This window comes from Narcine bancroftii, chromosome 5 (genome assembly GCF_036971445.1).
Source record: "Narcine bancroftii isolate sNarBan1 chromosome 5, sNarBan1.hap1, whole genome shotgun sequence".
NCBI lineage: Eukaryota > Metazoa > Chordata > Chondrichthyes > Torpediniformes > Narcinidae > Narcine > Narcine bancroftii.
Genome location: NC_091473.1, coordinates 50,765,704 through 50,791,111, shown reverse-complemented (window position 1 = coordinate 50,791,111; position 25,408 = coordinate 50,765,704). Strand labels below are relative to the sequence as shown.

At 43.6% G+C, this 25,408-nt stretch overlaps 1 protein-coding gene across 4 annotated transcripts in view; it reads right to left on the bottom strand.

Annotated features, from left to right (window-relative positions):
- The window catches only part of eefsec (eukaryotic elongation factor, selenocysteine-tRNA-specific), a 494,791-nt gene that overhangs the window by 220,543 nt on the left and 248,840 nt on the right, over positions 1 to 25,408 (bottom strand). For all 4 annotated transcript variants that reach the window (XM_069937403.1, XM_069937404.1, XM_069937402.1 and 1 more), the window contains exon 5: positions 14,056 to 14,685. In XM_069937403.1, coding sequence (XP_069793504.1) covers positions 14,056 to 14,685 — 630 coding nt within the window. The remainder of the gene's footprint in view (positions 1 to 14,055; positions 14,686 to 25,408) is intronic.

The following is a 25,408-nucleotide window of genomic DNA, read 5'->3' as shown; positions in this document are numbered from 1 at the left end:
TTGCATTACAGAAAATCATGATCCCACTACATCCACTGGTGTGTTTTTCTTTGGCTTGGCTTCGCGGTCGAAGATTTATGGAGGGGGTAAAAAGTCCACGTCAGCTGCAGGCTCGTTTGTGGCTGACAAGTCCGATGCGGGACAGGCAGACACGGTTGCAGCGGCTGCAGGGGAAAATTGGTGGGTTGGGGTTGGGTGTTGGGTTTTTCCTCCTTTGCCTTTTGTCAGTGAGGTGGGCTCTGCGGTCTTCTTCAAAGGAGGTTGCTGCCCGCCAAACTGTGAGGTGCCAAGATGCACGGTTTGAGGCGATATCAGCCCACTGGCGGTGGTCAATGTGGCAGGCACCAAGAGATTTCTTTAGGCAGTCCTTGTACCTTTTCTTTGGTGCACCTCTGTCACGGTGGCCAGTGGAGAGCTCGCCATATAACACGATCTTGGGAAGGCGATGGTCCTCCATTCTGGAGACGTGACCCACCCAGCGCAGCTGGATCTTCAGCAGCGTGGACTCGATGCTGTCGACCTCTGCCATCTCGAGTACTTCGACATTAGGGTGTGCATTGCTCAAAGAAAGCATCCATGACTGGTACACATTTATTAAATTCAATCCCAATGTAGGATTTGAATGTAGGATGATGGGACATCATTACAACATCACATCTATATTAGGGGGTTCAGCTTTGATAATGATAACATTTTTGTCATACACATTAATTGACTTACACCACAATTACATTTTTCACATTCAGTCTTGGAGAATTAAAATCCTAGAGGGTGGACTCTAGGGGAGAAAGACGTGAAAACAATTTGTTTTGAATAGGGTGCTCAATTCGAAGGAGGGCAAGTTGGGTAGGAAATGAGGTTGCAAACTAAAATGAATTGTGATTGCTTTAAAAGGAAAACAATTCATTTAGTGGGCATTGTGATTTTGAGATCCACAGGGTTTTCCACTTCAGAATGCCCAAAGTGGTGCAAAGCTAGTGAAGTAGTTTAGAAATTAGATTAGGAAATGCAACAGCCACAATAGCAATAAAGATGACGACAAGGTTATCTGTTTCAGCAATGTGGACTGCGAGATGATATTATCTTATGACTAAACAAGAATTTTTGCGAGGGAAAAATGCCTTTATTTGAGGTTTCCAAGTTCCACAATGTGCAATAGGAGCAGACCATTTTGAGTCTAATGCCACAACCTCTAACAGCAATTCTGTCAGCAATTGTTCCACATTGCTGTCTCAATATTGTGGGTGTCATGTGGAATTCCAGTCCAGGGTTATATCTGGGTCAGCATATTCTTGAAAGACTAATTTTATCTGACCAGGGTTAGCAGCGAAAATGTCCCCAGACAACATAAATGTTGGCTACAGTACAATTAAGAAAGACAATATGTGGTAAGGATTAGTTTTTTTGACATTTTTTTCTTTAACCCTTTATACACAAAGTTTCCTTTGTAGTTTTTCAAGCTGCACATCTGTTTCCTATCAAATAACAGCTGCAAAATCTGATCCTGAATATTTCAAGGGAAGAAGTAAAGAAACAAGGAACAGACCTTCACTTCAAATAAAAACAAATTGTGACTGAGTTATAAAGTTATTCTCAGTATGCAGGGGCTGCCACAATTCTCAAATACAAAACTGGTTTCAGCTTACAGATAATGCGAATACAACAAAACCTAAAATAGATTCTGTGAACTCCAGGGCATCAATGAGATTCCTGCTTCCTGGGCTTTTCATAAATTATTGAATTTTTCAAAAAAATATAAATATGGGTCCTATAGGACACAATCTGTTAAGCACACACAAGTCATGCTGTATGTGTGTTCTTTTCGCTGACATGATTTGTGCTGAACAAATTGTACCTAATACAGTGTTGCTATTAATCTCATTACAAGGACAATCTTCTTCGTCTTACTCAGTCGCTTGAGACTGAGGATGACTTGATTTCAGTTTTGTGGATCCTGACATGACTGAGAAGACCAACATGGGGCAAGTGGCTGGGTGGTTGATGAGATTGTGGGCTTTTTCTCCCACTTCAACAGGACTTCTGTGGGCTACCAGTGTATAGTCTCGAAGTTCTCAATGCAATCCTGAATGCTCATTCTCCACTCCAAGTGAACATGTGCCAGATGTTCCTAGGAGTTAGAGGGGAAGTTGCATTTCTTCAATAGAACTCTGAGTACATCCTTCAATTTCCTTTTTCTATTCCCATGGTAATCTTCTAACATGGCTCAGAACAGAATGTTCTGTTTTGGGAGTAAAATCTCTGTTTCCTGGCATTTTGTTTTCATTCAAGGGATGTTGGCTTCACAAGTTGAGCTAGTATTTAGTTGTCTGTCCCTAATTACCCTTAAGAATGTGGTGTCTCCTTGAACTATTGCAGTCCTTGAGGTGTGGGGATACCCTGATGCTATTTGGAAGGAAGATCCAAGGTTTTGACCCAGCAACAGTTAACGAATGGCGAGATATTTCCAACCCTGGATGGTCAATGGCTTGGATGGCAACTTCTAGATGGTGGTGTCCCCATGCCTTTCCCACCCTTGTCCTTTCTAGCTTGGAAAGGTTTTGGGTTCGGAAAGAGAAAATAATCTGCTGGAGGAACTCAGTGGCTTGACTCGCTGAGTTCCCTCAACAGATTTTTTTTTTGTTCCAGATTTCATCATCTGAGGTCCCTCAAGCGGCAATCGTGGGCTTGGAAGGTGAAGGTAAAGAGAATTGGTGATCAAGCTGTCCTACCAAGATGCTAATTAGGCTTGCTCTGCATTCCCTGGAGTTTAGGAAAATGAATGTACACCTCAAATGAGGAAATTTGAAGTGTACAAGATCCTGAAGGAGCAGATGGTAAGATGTTTCTCACTTGTAGGAAGAGTCTCAATCAAGGGAACATATTACAAGGACCTTATCATTTAAAATGGAGATGTGCAGCAATGCCATTTTGCAGATCAATGTGAACTTCTGGAAGTCTTACCTCAGGGGGTTTTGAAAGCTGAATCATTTAGATGTAGGTGGAGGTCATCTGTGGAGAGAGAAGAGCTCCTCTCCACAGGTGCTGCCTGACCTACTAAGTATTTATTATATTTTCTGTTAGTTTCGGATTTTCAGCTTCTGTAGTTTATTTTTACTCTCTAATAAGCTCATGGAATGATTTTGCTGAATAGCTAGATTTCTTTGGATGAGATTGAGCAGGAATAGAAATAGTAGTTAACAAGAAAGCATAGAAAGAGTATATCATTGCAGTGGAACAGCGTGACAATATTTCTCATGCTTTGAGGATTTTGGAGGAAGTTTTGGGTAACTACAAGGTAATCAGAAAAGTCTGAGAATCATTTAACTACAAAAGTACCTAGCTAAACACAAAAAATGCTGGAAACAGAATCTGTGAAAGAAGAGCAGGATGGGCAGGGAAAAGGATGTACAGAACAATGGATGAATCTAAAATACCGTGAAGCCAGAGTTATCCTGTGGATAAGTTGTAGAAATCCTCCAGTCAAATAGGTTCATGAATGCAGTTAGAGGGTGATTATATAGACCAATAAACGCAACATGTTAAAAATAGCAGAGGTATGGGACGTACCTAATTGAGAATTAAAAAGAGCTAAACATCACAGACAAATAACAGCAAAAATGACTGATTGCGATATAGCCACAAAAAAAGCAAGATAGTTATATGAAGTTGGAAACTTGGCTACCAGGTTGACGACTGGTGAGAAGGGAAAAAGTAGGTGACATCTGCACAGATCAACTGCATTCAGTTCGCAGATGCAACCTTGAGCTTCCTACACTTGTCACTTTAATTCACCACCCACTCCCTCTTTGATCTATCAGTCTATGTGCTTCTGCACTGTACAAAGCTCAATGTATTCTTGAGGAAAAACACTTCATCTTCCGTCTGGGAACATTAGTCTTCTGGACACTTCAGACTTCTTTTGTTTTATTCATCCCTCCCATTAATCCTGATACTCCCTCGATAGATGCCGATGGACCTGTTCAAGATCTCCAGCATTTCCTGCTGTTATTTCAGATTTTCAGTATCCGCAGTTTCTTTTTTTTTCCTGATTTTGAAGGTTTCCAATTTATAACTGGGTAGAGTATAAACACTAGCAAGGAACATTCGGTCTGTTTAGATTGTTCATGTCCTGTCAAGTCTATGCAATAGAATGTAATATTGCATAAACTTCCATGAGGTCTGTTCAGTCACAATTTTCCCAACTATCCATTGTAATCATTGAATATTTCATGTTTATGGTGTCACTGCAATGATGGGTGCACCTTGGATTGTACACTGACTGGTTTCAGCATGGCTTGGTTTGGAAATTTGAGTGCCCAGGAACACAGACGGCTACAGAAAACAGCAAACCCCAGCCAAGCCTGTCACAGTCCCCGACCTCCCATCTACTAAAGACATCCACATTAGGCGCTGCCTCAAGAATGACCACCATCACCCTGGTCACAACTTCTTCTCACTGCTATCTTCAGGTAGAAAGTACAGAAGCCTGAAGCCCAGCATCTCCAGGTTCAAGAATAGCTATCAGGGTAATGAATCTTCTCAATATTACACTAACTATAAACTACTCCAAGACCACCAAAAGATCTGTCTGCACAATCGAAATATCACCTTTTTTCTAACTTTAACTGGATATTTACATGCTGATCCTTTTATATTTATTATCTCTTTTGCTGTTTTGGCATATTGTGGTAATTTAATTAATACTTTTGCATTTGGTGTGTCTCATGTACCCATGTGGGTTCAGCAAACCAGAATATCAGTGTATCTCAATTCCAAAAATCTCCAAGCAAGAGTACAGCGCGTTTGAGGTCAACAGCAAAAATGTATAATCCCAAGAGCTGCAGGAGGGGAAATTCTCATCGGGCAACATTCATCAGGATCCTTGGTGTGACATGTGTGAAAAAGAAGCCATGGACAAAGTAGAGTTTCCTCAGCTAATGTTTGGGACTAATAGATAGCACACTTCACCTTTTGCTATTAAATAAATATTTTGCAACATTTTTTAATTATACAACAACAATTTTAGCATAAGGAATCAGATTCAGATAAAAATTGCAGAATGCTGATTTCCAATTCGAACAAAATTGAAAGTGGACCAATCGGTGTGCTAATTATTGACATTCCTCAGGTAGCCTACATCCTCTATGCTTTTTTCTCTCCCTACTTCTATTCTCCCTTCCATACATCACTCTCTTCGGCCTCCTAGCTCCATCTGCCAATCACCCCTCATCTAGCTCCACCTATCACTCTTCTTACTTATTAGACTCTAGTATCTGAAGCCTCGTTTCCATTTATCACTTTGTTTCTGTTGCTATCTCTACCATCCCCTCTTCCCACCTGCCCCCATTTTTATCTCCCTTTTTCTTCATCTGTCTCTACCTTGCACCACCTATTGCCTCCCAGCTCCAACCTGAATGCTCCAGATGTCCATCAACTCTCTCCTCAACTGGCTCCACTGATCACTTGCCAGCTCTTACCTCACCCCTCCCTCTCAGTTTTTTATACTTGCCATCTCCCTTCTACCTCTCAACGCAAAGCACCAATTATCCCTTTGCCTCCACAGACACTGCTCAACCCATGCTATCTCCCTTCTACCTCTCAATACAAAGCACCAATTATCCCTTTGCCTCCACAGACACTGCTCAGCCCATGCTATCTCCCTTCTACCTCTCAATGCAAAGCACCAATTATTCCTTTGCCTCCACAGACACTGCTCAGCCCGTGCTATCTCCCTTCTACCTCTCAACGCAAAGCACCAATTATCCCTTTGCCTCCACAGATACTGCTCAGCCCATTGAGTTCCTCCAGCACATTGCTTTTTGCTTCAGGCAACAATATCTGCAGTCTCCTATGTCTTTCAAATATCTCTACTGAGCATTCCCCAAGGCGTACAAATAAATTAGTTAAATTTTGAACACTGATTTTCATTTTGATTGTGGAAATCTTAAGCCCATTAACTCAGGATTTCCACATTGCTTCATTTTATGTATCCTATAGTGTTAACAAATATGAACTAACTTTATATCAAACATCAGCTTTGAAATTGGGCTCAAGATTTCAGCAACTGTAGGTTGGAAGAATCACAAATGCCAAAGAGGAAGCATACAGGATCAGCTCATTGAGTGGTGTCATGCCAACCTTGTGTGCAACATTAGGTAAACCAAGGATATAATTGTGGACTTCAGGAGGAAGTCAGGGAAAATGACCCAGTCTTCATTGAGGGCTCAGTGGTGGAGAGGTTCAAGAACTTCAAATTCCTGGGTGTCAACATTTCCGAGGATCTGTCCTGGAGCCTCCATGTCGATCCAATCATGAAGAACGCATGCTAGCATCTATACTTTGTGAGGTGTTTGAGGAGAGTCAGTATGTCACCGAAGACTCTCAAAGATCTCTACAGGTGTACTGTGGAGAGCATTTTGTTTTGTTGCATCACTGTCTGGTATGGAGATGCCAACACTCAAGACGAGAAAAAACTCCAAAGGGTTGTTAACTCGGCCTGCGATATCACAGGCTCAAGACCATGTCATTGAGGACATCTACAAGAGACAGTATCTTAAAAAAGCAGCCTCTATCTTCAAAGACCCCCATCAGCCAGGCCATGCCCTCCTCACTCAGCTACCATTGGGAAAAAGGTACAGGAGCCTAAAATGAGCACAAGGACAGCTTCTTCCCCACTGCTATCAGATTCCTGAATAATCAATGAACCAAGGACACTGCCTTACATTTTGTGCTCTATTATCTTTACTTATTGTTGTAAGGTGGTTTATATGAATGTTTGCACAGTGATGCTGCCGCAAAACACTGAATTTTGTGACTTGTTCATGACAATAAATTCTGATTCTGAAAGGTCCTGACCCAAAATCTTGACTACTCACTACTTGCCTGATCTGCTGAGTCCCTCCAGCTTCTCATTGTTTGGTCCACAGAACCAGTTCAAGTTTATTATAGCAGCGCAGATATCTCTATAAGTTAAGAAACAACTAGAATTTGAAATCTGACCTCAGCTCTGAATACCAAGATACTGTAATATATGATGCTGCTTCACCCTCTTGTATTCCTGTTGTATGTCAAAATTCTAGCACAGTGGTTCTCAGCCTTTTTCTTTCCACTCACTAAGTAATCCCTATGCCATCAGTGCTTTGTGATTGGTAAGGGATTGCTTAAGGTGGGATGTGAGTGGGAAGGGAAGGTTGAGAATCACTGCTCTAGACCTAATTGTTACTGAAATATTTTGCTTGAGAAAAATTGTCATTGGCCCATTTCCTTTGGAGTGATGAAACTGTGCACATAACGAGTCAATTAGGGACAATTAAACCAGTGGTTTTCAAACTTTTTTTTACCCCTACATACTACCTTAATTAAGCAATCCCTTACTAATCACAGAGCACCTATGGCATAGGGAATACTTAAAGTGCTATGTGAGTGGAAATAAAAAGATTGAGAACCACTGTTTAGCATCTGCAGTTTTCACTTTCATTTTCAAAGCCCAAAGATCAGAGCTAACAAAGTATGCTTTGACCAAAAACAGTTATAACACAGGAAAAGTTTGTTTAGTTTGAATTTATTCATTCAAAGGATGTGGATGTAACTGATGAGGTTAGCATCTATTCCCCGGAATATTTCACGAGACAGTTTAAAGCCAACTACACTAGGCCAGTGCATATTGATGGATTGAAATGAACTTACCATGGAGTCTAGGATCTTTTCCCTAAATTGCTTGGCTAAGGGCTAGGCACAGAATATTTGGCCTAACACTTAGTGTCAATCAGTGGTAGCACTTTGAGTGCAGCTCCAAGCATTGAAATATAGATGCAGCTTCAGAATTTCCATTAATTTCATTTTTTACTTACCTTCTCCTGTACTTACCTTTTTCTCTCCAACTTTCCTCCCCCCTCCCTTCCTTCCCAGTGGTCTCTCCCTCTACTTGTCTCTCACCTTCTGACTTGTAACTAATCACATCTTGGGCTCTCCATCATCTTCTTTTCCCTTTTAATATATAACATCACCTCCTTATCTTTCTCAATCAAGTGATCTGCCATGAAATATTGACTGACCATTTTCACCCATGGCTGTTGTTTGACCCACTGTCTCTCCAGCAGCTCATTTGAAGAAAGATGCTTTCATTTAAAAACTAAGAATTTGGTTTAGTTTTTTTTTTGTTTCACTGCATACTTGGTTTAATTAACTTATCAATTTCATGTAATTAAATTATATTTCTATTCATAAAATAATATTTTTGGATGGTCTTGATAATTTAAATTTTTTTTGGATAATTTAGAAAGCCAATACTAACTGACAGAATGGCACCAGAGTGGTCTATGATTGGGTCTTCAGTTTGTATTCCTGAGGCCTGCCTACTAATTGTAGCTCCTTCTGCCAGAATAGCCACTATGGTAAGGGCCTGAGATCATGGGATGTGAACGAAGCGAGTATAGGAACTGGCTTCAAGGCAGGTTCAATCCTACCTATTGTGGGGCTTTAGAGTAACGTACAGTCGAGGTTGATTAAGGAGGAGAATGAATCAAACTGAGTTTCTACTGACAACTGGTTCACATCATTTAAATTAATTAAATTTAAGTTCCCAGGCTATCATACTGGGATTACTCATCTTGTAATATATCTGTGATGAAGAATTTAACATTGCCATTGATTAACTAGATATAGGACCCTAAAGTATGTCTGTAAGCAGCCCACCAGAATTAGTGAATAGTTAATGTGGCCAATTGAGTCTGCACTCTAATACAAGAGCAATCCAGTTAGTCCCATTCTCCCTTATCCTACAAATTCTTTCCTTTCAGATACTTTCAGTTGAATCATGCTTCCATTACCAGCTTTGGCTATATATTGCAAACCCGAACCATTTATTGTGTTACAAAATAATTTACTAACTCTTCTCTCCCAGATTTATGACCCAAGCTTCTTTGCGGAACTGAAGTCTCTCAACCTTGGAATAACTTCAATTAATCTTTTCTACAAAGCCTTTATATTTTTCAAACTTTAGACACCCAGAATTGGGCACAATAGTCTAACTGGGACAAAACCAGTGTCTGACAGTATGCACATCAATGTTTATTCTCATATATTGTACATTAGTGCAATGTACGGATACACCAAAATTCTTTCCTGCTACAGCCACACAGGTAAGTAAGATACACGAACTACAATAGTTGTATAAATTACCACAATATGCAATGAGACAGAAAAAATAAGTATAAAAGAATAAATATATAAATATTCAGTTAGAAATATTTATCAAGACTGCCTCGCACTCAAACATTATGACTGTATTTATATAGACCAGTATATCAAGCAGAAACCTGCAGATATTGGAAATATGAAATTAAAAAAATCAAGAAAAAGTATACAATCTCAGCAGGTCAGGCAGCATCTGTGAAAAGCTTTCATCTGGGACTCTTAATCATAACTGGGAAAGAGAGAAACAAGTTAGTAAAGGTACCAGGGAATATGATGGAGGGAATGTAATGTCAAGTCAAGTTTATTATCATCTGATTATACAAGTACAACCCGATGAAATAGCATTCTCCAGTCCTTGGTGCAAAACATGCAGAAACACAACCAGATTATATAAAATGGGAAAAGCTTGACCCAAATGAAGATTTTTTTAAACTACTTTATCAATCTGCCACACAGCTTCAAAAATTCATGCACATTTGTGTGAAGATCTCTCAAATCTTGTTGACTGTTGAGAAATGTACCTAGTTTAAACTTGTGACACCTCCACAATAATTTCTTTTTTTACTTCCTGTGGATGCTGCGTCACCTTCTGAGTTCCTCCAGCACACTTATGTATTGCACTTGACCCCAGCATATGCAAATTTTCTTGTCTGAGTTCACAACCCTCTGTAGTTTTTTTTGTAGTCTTGGACATAGCAATTCTGTTTCACAATGTGGAATATGCTGTGCAATGTGTTGGGGGAAAATGTTTAGGCTCCAAAGGCTTGTACAGGGGTCTAACCTTTTATCTGGAATTCCAAAAAACAGCAACCTCCAAAAACCGGCAAATTTTTCGGTAGATGACATCTACCAAACATGACCCGACAACGATCCTAACTCAACTCCCGTGTATCCCGTTGCATTCTGCTACTTTATAAGTGGCTCTGAATTGCCTATACTGATGCCTGTCCATCATCACGGTGCTTTTGGTCTGGCAGCGGTGGCTCAATGGCCATTGTTGCTACACATAATCCCTAATGCAGCAGAAAGCACTGTACTAGCACGGGCAGGGGAACTGAGAAGGGGGCTGTTGTCCTGGGGCTGCCACAGTAGGGGTGGGGGGAGGAGGGGGAGGGAGAGAGAAGAGAGAGAGAGAGAGAGAGAGAGAGAGAGAGAGAGAGACAGCAGCGTGATTCGGGTGGGCGAAGGCGAGAGACTGCACTGTGAGTTGGGCAGGTCAGGTGAGGGAGGAGAGAGAGAGATGGCAGTGTGACTCAGGTGGGCGAAGGGGAGAGAGAGAGAGACAGCAGTGCAACTCGGGCAGGTGAGGTGGGGGAGAGAGTTAGCAGTGTGACTTGGATGGGGGGGGGGGGGGGGTGGATGCAGCAATGCAAATCAGGTGGGCCTGAAGGGATAGAAATCAAAATTATTCCAAAATCTGGAAGATTCTGAACAATGGCAGGTGTCAGGTCCTGATGATCCTAGATAAAAGGTTAGGCACCTGAAGACACTAGCAATAAAGCAACACATAAAGATGTTGGAGAAACTTAGCAGGTCACGCTGAGGAAGTCGAATTTGAGCCTGAACCCTTCATTGGGAATATCTGATGGAAGGGCTCAGGCCCAAACTGTTGACTTCCTATTACTTCCTATTGATGCTGCATGACCTGCTGAATTTCTCCAGCACTTGTGTGTACTGAGCTGGAGCCCGACATCTGCAGGTTTTCTTGTTTATCTCTAAAAAGCAGCCACATTCAGCAGCTCCCGTCAGGAAGGGAAAAAGATGAAGAAGTATCAGAGCCAGCACCCACCAGGCTGAGGAACAGCTTCTTCCCATTGGCAGTGAGAATGCTGAATGACCAAAAGAACTGCCCAGACTAACCATCCAAGATTCTCATACTCATGAAAGAATATTTATTTAATTGTATTTATGTGTATTTGTGCTGCATATCTGTTGATTGCATGTATATTATGTCTGGTTGTGTGTCTGCATGTTTTTCACTGAGGATCAGAGAATGCTGTTTGGTCAGTTTATACTTTGGCAATCAGGTGACCATAAGCTTGACTTAATTAATCTTTTATCATGGAAGACAAAGATAGGTGTGTTATGTTAGCTGCCAAAACTGGATAACATAATGTTTTGTTTGGGCAAGTATTACACAGAATGGGACTTTTTGAGAGTGTCCATATTTTCAACTCTTTGTTGAGTAAGACAAAATAAGTATTACATCCTGCACTTCTGAATCTGAAATAGGTACTGTAACACAGCAAACAATGCAGCCTAGTTTACACTTCACAGATTTATCAGCTCATTCTGAAATCTTATCCTCAGCATTAAAAGACTTTGAATGGCCAGAATGGATGCTGAAAGCAGTCAAAGTTGTGTATAACAAGTGTTTCCCACTGCAGAAAAGTAAATCACAAATATTTGTAGACACTGTGGTTGAAGTAAAAACACAAAATGCTGGAGAAGCTCAGCAGGTAAAACGGTGTCCTTTATATAGCAAACATAAAAATACATAACTGAAGCCCTTCATCAAGGTATGAGAGAATGCTGGCAGGCGTCCGAACAAAAGATGAGGGGGGGATGGGGTGTGGTAAAGGCAGGAGATGATAGGTGGAGAAGGGAGGGAGGGGACAGCAGCAATCAAGGGGAGGAGGAATGGCCGGGTGGGTAAGGGGAAAGGGAGGGGAGAACTGGAAAGACTGGAAAGGGGGAGGGAAAAGAAGGTGAGCAAGTTTAGCAGAAAGCAGAGAAGTCAATGTTAATGCCATCTGGCTGGAGAGTGCCCAGATGGAAAATAAGGTGTTGTTCCTCCAATCTGTGGGTGGTCAGGATGGGATGGTAATATAATGCCATAGACAGACATGTGCGGGCTGCTGGTGACTTGCAGTCAAAGGACTCACACCAGGCTATGGACTGCTGGAGGATGGCTTGACATTGACTGAAAGCAACACCAAGTATTGGAATGCGAGAGAATGGTAGGGGCTCACCGTGGGGGCCCCGGGCACTAAAGGCTTCCTGATCACGTCGGAGGTTTGGATCTGGAGCTCAAGTTGCCAATGGTTTGAACTGAAGTCTGTGTGACTGCAAAGGCTACGGGAGTGCTGGAGATGACTCTGAAGGGACTCTCTTTTGCTTCTCTTTCTCTGAGTATAATTTCTGGCAATAAATGCCAGGCAATTTCTGCTGATGGTGAATCTTTATCTGCCTTACAGCAGACTAAATGCAATTTTGTGTAATATTAAACCTGTTTTATTACATGACAATTAAAAAAAAATCTAGAATCAAATACTTTGCTCTGATTGAGCATGGTATAAATACAGATACAGCTCTCCCTAACAGAATGAAGTGTAACTGCAAATCTCTCTCTCTTTCTCTGACAACTAAATGGAGAATATCTAGCTATTTCTCTGTTTTTTGCAGTTAACAGGATATTCTTGACAGTTAAGTAAAACTGCTAATATCCCTCTCTCTAACTCTGCAGCAGATATCCCTCTCTCTGACTGAGTAAAGCATTACAAGTTCCGTCTCTGCAGAGGGTAACAGCAGGTCTCTGCAGAGTGTAACTCCTTATCTCTTATGTTTATAATTGTGAATATCTCATCTTTGACTGAAAACAGTGACATTCAGTTCTCAAAAGCTACGAGTGTAATAGCAATAAGAAATAATCTTCAAAAACACATAACTGCAAATTACTTGGTGTGGAATATTTTCTTCTAGATAAAAATGCTCTTTCAGCAAGGAAGATATGATCAGCGGGTGGGGGAGTGTATTCTCTTCTGCATACTTCTGAAGGGTCCATATGTTAAAACAAAGTGAATAATTGGTTGGCTGTAAAAGATATTCATCTGATGCTGAGGGGAGTGAGGAGCATTGTTGGATTAGATTACACGGTTGACATTGATAAAGACATCAAGGAAAACAATAATCTTTGTGGAGAAGACCAGAAATTTCAGATGCTGAAATCTTGAGCAAACAATGAGAAGCTGGGGTCAGGCAGCATCTGTGTTAGTCAATGTTTCAGGTCAGGGCCCCTTTAGGATATTGCCTGACCGAATGAGATCCTCCAGCTTCTCAATATTTGGTCAATAATTCTTATTGCCTATTTTTATTATTTCTTTATGTTTTTGACAATTGTCTCTGATTTCATCTGTGTAAAAATGTGGTGCGACTGCATATAATCTCTGACCTTACAAATAATGTTAACCTCTGATCTCATGGACTTGAAGTGGTTGTATATCTATGTCACCACTAATAATTCAGAATCCATCTAAGGGCTGAGAATGAGATGTCTTCAATGGACCAAACTGTCTCTACTTTTGATGAAGCATCTTTGATCTGAAACATTAACTCAGTTTCTCTTTCCAAAAATGCTGCCTGACATGCTGAGGTTTTTGAACATTTTCTGCTTCCGTATCAGATTTCCTCCAGCTCCTGCATTTTTTTTCTGATTCTATTCGTCTTGATTATCTGGAATATTTGTAAGTTAGGAAAATCAAACCAGGGTAGCTAAGTAAAAAGAAAGGAAAAGCAATCAAACTTTGCAATGATAGCAGTAGGTGAAAAGGAGCAGTAGAAGGAATGAATAAATGTTAGATCTGTGTAGAAATTCTGTCTGAACAGTAAGAAATATGTTTGAGTTCTCTGCATGGGTTACCTAACTGGATTGCACGCAAAATTAATGTCACTGTACCTTAGTACACTTGATAAACTTAAGCTGAAATATAAGAGATGATGTCAAAATGTATTGTAATATTTCAAACTCTGGTGTATTTATTTAGTTGTCAGCATGAAATCATTAAAATTTGAAATTGTAACATTCCTTTTTAACAACTGTTTCTAACAAAGAGGCCCCAGAGGTGTAGAAGATTTGCTTACCCTTTCCACGTGGCCTTCTTTGTGTTTTAGCTTGAAGACCTTCAGTTTAGGTAGTGACACCTCTGTGTATTCTCTCTCATCGAAGCCTTTTAGTAAGACCCCATGAAATGCAAGCCTGCAGGTGTTGGAATGAATGTCAATATCCAGCTTGGAGCCTATCACCAGACATAGCTTGGGGCAGGTCACGGGCTTCTCAAACTCGAGCAGGGCCCACTGCTGCCTAGGGACTTGTGTTCCCTCAGTTTGGCCCTCAGCACTGCTGCCTTTACCTGATGACAAATACTCCTCCTGATAAAGGTACTCCTTATCAAAGTCAAAGCAATCCACCACAGGCTCGGCATCAACATTCTCTGGGGCAGGGCTGAAGAACATCACCCTTCCCATCACTGTGTCATGACCAACAGTGATATGGAATTTAGCCTTGGTGTGGACTGGCCCTTTGAAATATGGGATTTTCTTCACTGAGATAATAGCAGCATAAAGGGTGCACAGGGACTCGGGGGAACAGACCAAGCCTCGCTCAAGCTGCTTCGGGTCAAATTGAGTGACACAAATTCCAACCCGGTCACCTTGAATGGCAGTGTTCACTGGCTTGCGAAACATCTGCATGGACTTGACTTTACGGGTGATCTGTGTAGAAGACAAAAATCAAGAAAAAAAACTGTTAGTATATAAAAGGGTGACAGGGGATTAAAAAAACAAAAAATGAGACAGAGAGCCGGAGAAGCTAACATCCTGAAGAAATATTATCGCAAAAAGACCCGAGGCCACTGGGGCGTATAAATTATGCATGCTTATCCTCAGTACATTGAAACACAAAAGCCATTTACGTGCCCTGCTATGATGAATATTGTACAATTGCTGGATCCTTGGCTTCTGATAAAACGATGACCCTTTTAAAAGTTGTGTGCTATTATTGCAGGCTTTGAAATCAAATGCCACATCTCGCCTGTGTGTATCATTGTAATACAGGATATGACAGGACAAGAAAATCTGTATTCGTAAACACATGATGACAAAAGCCAGATAGAAGCAGCAGCATCTACATTTATTGAATAAAATAGTTTCACTGAAATCTGTTAAAAGAAAAATTAGCATCAGGAAAACAAAATCCAAACTATTCAAATAAGCTGAAAGTGTCAAAAATTATAAACTCAAACCTCAAACAGGGTGAGCCCTTTGAATATATAATATACCCTATATACCTGGGTAATTGTTAATATCGTGTAATAGCCGATCCCTCCCCCTTTTTTGGCCCCCAAAATTTGTGTGTTTTTGTATGACCCCTGTAAAAGTTGACCCCCCCCCCAACATTTTTGGCCCCTACTGCACACCCATCGGAGCTCCGCATGTCCCAACAGCGGACCCTTGCCCCAGCTGTCTGCCTACCAGAACTCTGGATGCCCCAGCATGGACTTTTGCCATGGCCAAATGCCCACAGAGCATTTGCTGCCTGCCCATCTGAACCCCTGATGCTCTGGCCATCCGCTCACCCGAATGCCCGACCACAGATCCTGAACACCTGGCTGCCCACCCATCCGAACCACTGATGCCCCAGCTGCTCACCCATCCGAAATCTAGACCACAGATCCTCGACCTGTCACCCAATCATCTGAACCCCTGACGCAATACTGCCTGCCCATCTGAACCCCCAACTCCCCAGCTATCCAAACTCCTGACCATGGATCCCGACCCCAGCCACCTGCCCATTTGAACTCCCAACCGCTGATCCTCCCCCAGAGCACCACCTATCCGAGGTTCTGGCCGCAGATCCCTGCCCATCCAAACCCCCAATGCCCTGGCCGCCTGAACTTCTAACCATGAAACCTCACCTTGGACACCAGCCCATCCGAGTTTCTGGCCACGGATCACACCCCAACCTACCACCCATCCGAGCTCCCAACGTCCCAATCGCAGACTTATCACCTGGTCCTGGCCATCAGAGTTCCCGACGCCTGAATAATGCAGATACTTCATGAGGTCAAAAATTTGAGCCGTGTAAAAATTGACCCCCACCCCCTCATTTTTGGCGTGAAAAAGTGGTCCAAATAATTCAATGTTACACAAGTATGCCGCTTTAGTTGCCCATTCAGAGCCAGCTCTTCAGCGCTTGACGTCCTGCTTTGCGGAAACTGCCAAAATGTTTGGCCTGGAAGTCAGCCTGAAGAAAACTGAGGTCCTCCATCAGCCAGCTCCCCACCATGACTACCAGCCCCCCCACATCTCCATCGGGCACACAAAACTCAAAACGGTCAACCAGTTTACCTATCTCGGCTGCACCATTTCATCAGATGCAAGGATCGACAATGAGATAGACAACAGACTCGCCAAGGCAAATAGCGCCTTTGGAAGACTTCACAAAAGAGTCTGGAAAAACAACCAACTGAAAAACCTCACAAAGATAAGCGTATACAGAGCCGTTGTCATACCCACACTCCTGTTCGGCTCCGAATCATGGGTCCTCTACCGGCACCACCTACGGCTCCTAGAACGCTTCCACCAGCGTTGTCTCCGCTCCATCCTCAACATCCATTGGAGCGCTCACACCCCTAACGTCGAGGTACTCGAGATGGCAGAGGTCGACAGCATCGAGTCCACGCTGCTGAAGATCCAGCTGCGCTGGATGGGTCACGTCTCCAGAATGGAGGACCATCGCCTTCCCAAGATCGTATTATATGGCGAGCTCTCCACTGGCCACCGTGACAGAGGTGCACCAAAGAAAAGGTACAAGGACTGCCTAAAGAAATCTCTTGGTGCCTGCCACATTGACCACCGCCAGTGGGCTGATAACGCCTCAAACCGTGCATCTTGGCGCCTCACAGTTTGGCGGGCAGCAGCCTCCTTTGAAGAAGACCGCAGAGCCCACCTCACTGACAAAAGGCAAAGGAGGAAAAACCCAACACCCAACCCCAACCAACCAATTTTCCCTTGCAACCGCTGCAATCGTGTCTGCCTGTCCCGCATCGGACTGGTCAGCCACAAACGAGCCTGCAGCTGACGTGGACTTTTTACCCCCTCCATAAATCTTCGTCCGCGAAGCCAAGCCAAAAAAAAAGAAAACACAAGTATATAAAGAATAACACACATTAAAAGAACATCCCACCCCGGCCACTCTTTTCAACCTCTTCCCATAGGAAAAAGATTCACGAGTAAGAGATCATGCTACATCAAATTCAATAACAAGTTTCTTTCCTGTCATTTTATTAAACTCCTGAATGAACCACACAGTAGTAAAATAGGGTTACCTCTGCTCTGCTTTAACTGATCTATCTCTGTAACTCCGATCTCTGCACTGTATTAGTACTACCTTACTATGTAAGGATTGACTAATTGGACTGGTCGCAAAACAAATTTTCTCACTGTACTTCAATATATATGTCAATCAACTTGATAAATGGTTTCTTAAGAGTGTGGATGAACAGAGGGACCTTGGAGTCCAAATCCATACATCCCTCAAGGTCACCATGCAGGTTGATAGGATAGTTGAGAAGGCCTATGGGATGTTTGGCTTCATTAATAAGGGGATTGAGTTCAAGAGTCAAGAGGCCATGTTGCAATGCTACTAATCTCTTGTGAGACACACTTGGATTATTGTGTTTAGTTCTGATCCCTCATTATAAGGATGTGGTAGCTATGAAGAGGGTGCAGAGGAGATTTACCAGGATGCTGCCGGGAGTGCAAAATAAGTCTTATGAGGCAAGGTTAGCAGAGCTGGGACTTTTCTCTTTGGAGCATAGAAGGATGAGAGACTTAGATAGGGCGGATAGCCAGCGCCTGTTTCCCATGGCAGGTATAGCAAACACCAGAGGACATATGTACAAAGTGAAGGGAGGAAAGTTTAAGGGAGACAACAGGGGTAAGTTTTTTTATACAGAGAGTTGTGGGCACCTGGAATCCCTTGCCAGGGATGGTGGTGGAGGCTGAAACATTAGGCGCATTTAAGAGACTCTTAGATAGACATATGGATGAAAGAAAAATAGAAGGCTATCCACAAACCTGTTTGGAAATATTTTCTTCCAATCAACTAGGATATTAGCGAAAATTAAATGACTGCAAAGTGCATATGTATTTTATTGAATCTAAACTTTAGGCAATTTTGCAGCTTGCTTCTAGCAATGGGAACACCAATGTTCTCAAGTTGCTGATATTAGACATCATTCCACCCATCCACATATTGTTCTTGTCGTCATAGACTCTGCAGAACAGGACCTAAGCTATATACTATTCTGCCTTCACACTCTCCCTTTCACCGCACACAGGGCAAGTTTGATGGAAGTAGGTGACATGGATTATGAAGCAAAGGTTTAAGTTTTAAATTTAACTTTATTTGTCACATGATACCTAGAACAGTGAGAAAGGATCTTCTGTGAACAGTCTAACAGGACTTCTCTAACATTCACACAGCTGTGCAAAGAGAACAATATACAGAGTACAGAGTTATAATAGAAAGATAGATAAATTAGTACAAAACAAGGAAAGCACGACAGCACTGTTGCGAGGTTCATTCAGGAGCCCAACTTGTTGAGCTTGTTGGTACACAATCTTACTCTCTTGAGACTTGTCCCCAGTGGAAGGAGAGAGAGAGAAGGGAGTGTCTGGGAAGTGATGGGTCCTTCAGCATGTTGGGGTGCCTTTCCACAGAGGGATGGCTTTGTAGCCATCCAGGACACAATTCGTGCCATTGTGGTGTACCACCTTGAATGGCCCCTCGTAGGGACGCTGTAGGGGCAGTCTGTGCACACCTCTCCGGACAGACATATTCACAGCCCTCAAAGTCCTTAGGCACAAAGGGAATTGTAGAGCCATGGCAGGATGTTGGAATTGGGGCCCAGTTTATCGAGCCTCTCATGCAGTTTGTTGAGGACCTATAATGGCCTATCTTCCTGCCCTCAAGCTGCAGGCATGAACTCTCTAGGCATCATGAGTGGGGCACAGTATACCATCTCTGCTGTTGAAGACTTTTTTTTTCAGGTCGTCTTTAGGCACCGTTCCTATGCCGAGCAGCACCCAGGGTAGTCCGTCTACCTATCTGGCCCATGGAGATGTGCCATCATGGTAGCCTTTAAGTGCCTGTGGAAGCGCTCGACCAGGCCATTCGACTGCGGGTGGTAGGCTGTTGTGCGGTGGAGCTGCATTCCCAGCAGGTGTGACAGTGCAATCCACAGCGTGGATGTGAATTGCAGATCCTTGTCTGAGGTGACGTGGGCCAGGAGGCCAAAACATGCCATCCAGGTGGAAACAAGGGCCCTGGTGCATGACTCTGTGCTGACGCCTGCTAGGGGAATTGCCTCCAGCCATCTCATGAACCCGTCCACCATGCTGAACAGGTGCCTTGATCCCCTTGACACCGGAAGGGGACCGACAATGTGTATATGCACATGCTCGAACATCCGCTGTGCCAGCTACAAGGGCTGGAGTGGAGCCTTCATGTGCCATTGTACCTTGGCAGTTTGGCAGTCTGTGCATGTCCTGGCCAGTCTCTGACCTGCTTTCAGAGGTTGTACCACATGAATTTAATGATGAGCTGAATGGTCATCCTGATAGAAGGGTGTGCATGGTGTCAAAAATGTGGCACCTCCAAGCGAACTGAATGATGGGCCGAGGCCGACCTGTGGATACATTGCAAAGGAGTGTTGGACCCCCTGGCCCAATGGCTATGTGCTCCAGGTGAAGGCCTGAGACCTCAGTCCTGTATGCCAGGATCTCAGTGTCCTGGTGCTGAGCTTCATCTAGTGCAGTGTAGTCCACCCCTGGAGATTGGGAATGCACCACTTGTGCGGAAGCACATGACAACATGTCAGCAACCACATTGCTCTTCCCGGAGATGTATCTTATCATGGTGATAAACTCTGAGATGTAAGAGAGGTGGCATTGTTGAAGGGCCGACTATGAGTCCAACACTTTGGCGAAGGTGAAGGTTAGGGGCTTGTGGTCAATGAAGCTGGTGAACTCCCTTCCTTCTAGGAAGTACTGAATGTGGCAGACAGCCAGGCACAGGGCTAGCAGCTCCCTGTCGAAGGTGCTGTATTTGATCTCCAGGGGTAGTAGGTGCCAGCTGAAGAACGCCAGGGGCTTCCATTAGCCATCAATGAGCTGTTCCAGGATGCTGCTCACCGTCAAGATGGAGACATCCAACCGTGAGGGCAGTTGGTACGTCCACTTAGGGTGGACCAGGTGCGTGGCATTCACCAGGGTGTCCTTGTTTTTCTTTAATGCCATTGCCCTCTCTTGCATCCATATGGTCTCCTTGATCTTGCCGGACATGAGACTAAACAGGGGTTGCAAGATGTGAACTGCTGAAGGTAAAAAGCAATGGTAAATGTTCACCATCCTCACAACTCTTGTAGACCCAGGTTTGGCGAACAGGAGGATGTCTTCCACTTTTGCCGACAATGGGACGGTCCCATTGTGGTTGATGCAGTGCCCTAAGTTGATGGTGGACACCCTGAATTGCCACTTGGCTGAAATTGTGCAGGCAGCGGCAGAGCAAACCCAGGTGTTGTAGGTGTTCTTTGCGGGAGCACCTGGAGTATGTATCCAAGTAAATGAACATGTCTCACCCCTCCCCATCTATCAACTGTTCGAATGTTTGTGCTGCGTTTTTCAGACCAAACAGCATTCTGAGAAACTCGAAGAGTCCTAACGGCATAATAAGAACCATCTTTGGCACGTTGTCTGGGTGCACCAGGATTTGGTAGAATCTGCGTACTAGATCTATCTTCAAGAAAATGTGAGCCCCATGCAGGTTGGCATTGAAATCCTGCATATGGGGCACAGGGTAATGTCTGCCTTCTGTAATCACCGCAGAGTCTCCATCCTCCTGCTGACATAGGCATCATGTGGAGCGGGGAGGCTCACGGGCTGTCGGATCTGCACACAAACCCCATCTCCTCCATCTTCCAAAATTCCTCTTTTGCAAGGCAGAGCTTGTCAAGTGGCAGTCTGCGGGCTTGGGCATGGAGTGGAGGACCCTGCGTGAGGATGTGGTGTGACACACCATGCTTGGGTGTTGCTGAAGAGAACTGTGGCATTATGATATCAGGAAGCTCCACAAGAATTCTTGCAAATTTGTTTCTCAAATATGTTACGGAGTCCAGGTACAAGGCAGGTAGCTTGACCTCCCACAGGGAAAATGTCTGAAAAGTCCCAATATCTACTAATCTTCGACCCTTCAAGTTGAGCAGCAATGAGTGGACTCAGGAAATCCACCCCAAGCAATGGTTGGGATACTGCAGCCAGTGTCAACGTCCAAATGAATTTATTGGCTCCAAACCACAGGGGTATGGTTTGAGTACCATATGTGCAGAGGGCACTGTTGTTTACTGCTGTTAGCACTAGCCCTACCTTTCTGTTCCACTTATCATGGCCTGAAGGAGGATGGATGCTGATTTCGGTTCCCATGTCCACCAGGAACTTACACCCGGAGTGTTTGTTTCTAGACATAGAGTAGGCTGTTACAGTGGCCAGCCACCGTAGCCATTAGCAACAGCTGACCATGGCATTTCCCAGAAACACACATGGAGATCGGCAACGGCATGCTCCAAAACCCCACCATTGGTGGTAGAAACACCAAGAATCTGTGCTGGTGTTGTCCCAGAAGAGTGAATCAATGCTCTTCGTTAATTGGTCCAACCAGTCCACCATTCCCTTCGCAGTCAGATCTGACTACTTGAAGATGTTGGGATCTGATTTGAAGGAGCTGAGGTGTGCAACAAAATTGGTTGGAGTGGATTGTAAAGGTCCACCAGAATTTGGGTCTGTGGGCATGTCACTCCCTCTCTTAATAAGTAACAAGCTTGGCATCAAGTACAAGGTGCTCTTGGAACATCTATAAGTGTGCAGGTCTGGCCTATCCCCTGCATCTCTGCCCTGGCAGTCACCAAAGCAATCTTTTGGTTCACATGGGGTGCCAAGATAGAAAGGGTCCGAAGTCACCAGACAACATTGGCAAGGGTGTACCCAATGTGGCCTCATCCTGATGACTACCTTCATGTGTGGCTGCATCAGGCTGCGCACAGAACCAAATTATGAGGGGACCATGTGCCACTATGAGCTGAGCTAATACCTGTCTGAGGTGTTGCGAAGGATTGGCTTGGTCCTGTTGCCGTGCAATGTCCCAGTCAGCTGGACTTTGCCACACCCCCATCTTTCATGGAAAAGTTTTTCCAGACATACACTTTTGACCACAAGGTTATTAGGCAGTAGTCAACTCAGAACATCCTACAGATATTGAGAGACGAGGACTCGATGGACACAGTGGGGTGGTTCCATGAGCAGACCATCCAGGTCATCTGGTGGAATGCTTCATTGCCATGCTCACAAACAAGCACCTGGACTTGGCCAAGCTGGCAATGAGTGGAGACCTCCCAGTCAGACTTTTCATGTACATCCAGAACATTACCCTCATTGTCCCTGAGGAGGCTGCGGTGGAGTGGAGACACTCGATCTCTTTCCAGAATGCAGGTCCACTAAGAGTTTGTGGAGAAGGATGCAAGGGTCTCTGTCAAGATTCATCCCCAGTAGCAGCGTGACAGAAGATTCTCTGATTCACGGGCTGTTCTCAGGGATGCACACAGAGTCAGGCATTCAGACCTGATGGACGACCATCAACTTGGTGAGAGGCGCACTTTAGTCTGCCCAAAACTGTTGGTCTTTCAGCACATGAATGTTGGGAATGTTGCTGGCTGACGCATTTCAGGCTGAAGGAGTAAATGCTGACAGAAGCACTGGTGCAGCCAAATAAAGGGTACTGTGGGGAAGAACCACAGTATAAAGTACTTTCGTTACCGAGCATTGAGGGTCTGAGACCGAGGGGAACCCCTTAACCAACAGAACAGTTAGTAACTGCAAGGTGCTACAGTGATGGCAATGGTGTAAATAGAAGTGAATGTAACAAAGTACAGTGATGGGAATATATATGTATATGAATCTAAGGGTGGGAAGAGTTTAAATGGTTTTCCTTTAGTAAATAATTTACCGTGAATTAAATCTATTTTTGGTTAAAAAAATATATATATATCTTTGTATCCTACGGACACTGCAGGATCTGTTGAGTTTCTCCAGCACTTTTATCTAAGGAGAGAATGGTGGTAAAAAGAGAGACCAGATGGAACTGAGGGGTATGGGGGGTACAGACAGATTAGCTCCCATTACACTACACCCATAGAAACCTCCTCATAGATTTGACCTTGTTTTCAACTTGAGAATCATTTAAATAAACTACCTGATTAATATTTTAATTTGTGAAATTGATCTTTAACAGTGATCAATTCAAATTTCCATGCTGAGTTTCTGCAATTCCCCTCTCCAGTGAGGTAGAACTGTGGAGCCAACACACCATCATTGGCATGTTGATAAAGGAAAGGAACACACAAAACTGCCCATGGCTAAAGGTGAAGGCAACTCAGCATAAATTAGTTCTGAGTCTAAATACACTGGATTAGCTGTAAATTTTAAGTGTGTATTTCACAGTATCATGGATTAAAACTAATAAACACAAGAATAAAGATAGAAGGCACAGAAATGCAGATTCTGGGATCTTGAGCAAATAATGAGTAGCTGGGAGGGCTCAATGGGTCAGGCAGCATCCATGAAGAGAAATGGTTAGAAAACATTGCCCAAGAATAAAGCTGCTGTTTTCAAAGATGCTCATAGACTGGTGGCCAATGGACCATATCCACCCTCCATTGCCTAATTTAGACATGCATTCAGGGCAGTAACAGGCCCTTCTAACCCATGAGCCTGTGCCACCCAAATACAACACCCCAGCCTGCAACACACATTCATTTTGAAGGGTGGGAGGTAACTGAAGCACCCAGAGGAAACCCACGCCAACACAGGGATAATGTATCAAACTCCTTTCAGTAAGCACAGAATTCGAACGCGGGTCACTGCCACTGTAATAGCATTGCATTAACCACTACACTGACTATGTCGCCCATCATTATTGTCGAAAACAATGTATACCAAAGCTAAGAACATGTGTGTACTTGTTCAGCCAAAAACATATAGAATGAGTGTGTGCCATCTTCCAGGAATTCAAGATTCAAGATTCCATTTATTGTTATAAATAAACAAAAATCTTTTTTCCTTTATTTTCCCTGTGAGGACACACAAAGAGGTGCCTCTAAAACAATGAAGAGAAGTAAATGAAGGACTCCTCAGAGACAGATGCTGCCACCTCCTCCAATGCCTCCACTTTCTGTGCTCCCATAATCTCTGTAGCTGCACAGTCTCCTGTCCAATCCAATGGTGAACCTGAGCTCCAGGCATCTGAGTCACCCTTCTTGGCTCCTGTTTCTGAACCCCTATTGCAATTAGGAAGCTGTCAGTGCCCAAGGCCCTTGGGGACCCCTGCTAGCCATGAGCACAATCACAAATCCTGGACCTGATACCTGAATCCAGTCAAGGGAAACACGATAGACTGCAGACGCTGTGATCGTAGTAAACACACCGAAATGCTGGAGGAACTCAGCTGCTCTTTTCAGCATCCATAGGAGACAAATATACTTTTTACACAGCCTCTGCTTTCAAGAAAATTGTTCCCAAAATTCCAGAACGCAGTCTATGTAAAAGGTTGTGGAGATAAAATATCATTCCTGGACCCCTAGAGAATTTCATGGAATCCCTGCAGTCTAAACACAACTCCAGGCGTTCAGCAGCAACAATAGGATGTCATTGATAACGTGTGATGCTGTTTGTCACATGCAGGTTATACATTATGGTTGACGTCGATGCACTGGATGTCAACTGAAAATACCATGTGGTGAGTTCCGAATTTTTGTCGTTCTGGAAGTTCCAGTGTGAACAGTCACTCCAGAAGGTAGGTGTCATAATTGCCGATGGAAGAAAAACATAATTTATATGTAAAAAAACATAAATGATAAATTGCCGATGTTTTAGGCCTGAGGCCCTGTTCAAGGAAAAATCAGAAAAGACAGAAGCAGGATATATCAGAGTCTCAGAATTCAAACAATGGGGAGGAATCCAGACCAACAAAAGGTGTTAATTAGATGTGATAAAGGACTAGGTAGAATTTGCATCCGCACCCAGGATGAGGACTTCCGTGCCAGATCATCAGAGATGTCCTCCTTCAAACAACATGGCCTTCCCTCTACCACCAACTTGGCACACACCTGCATATCCACCATTACCTGCATATCTGTCTTGGTCCCCTCAGTCCCCACATGCAACAAGGATAGGATTCTCCTTGTCCTCACCTACCGCTCCACCAACCTCCACATCCAACACATCCACCTCTCCCATTTCTGCCACCTAATATGTGATCCCACCACTAGATACATATTCTCTTCTCCTCCCCTCTACACCTTCCACTGGGACCTACCCCTCTGAC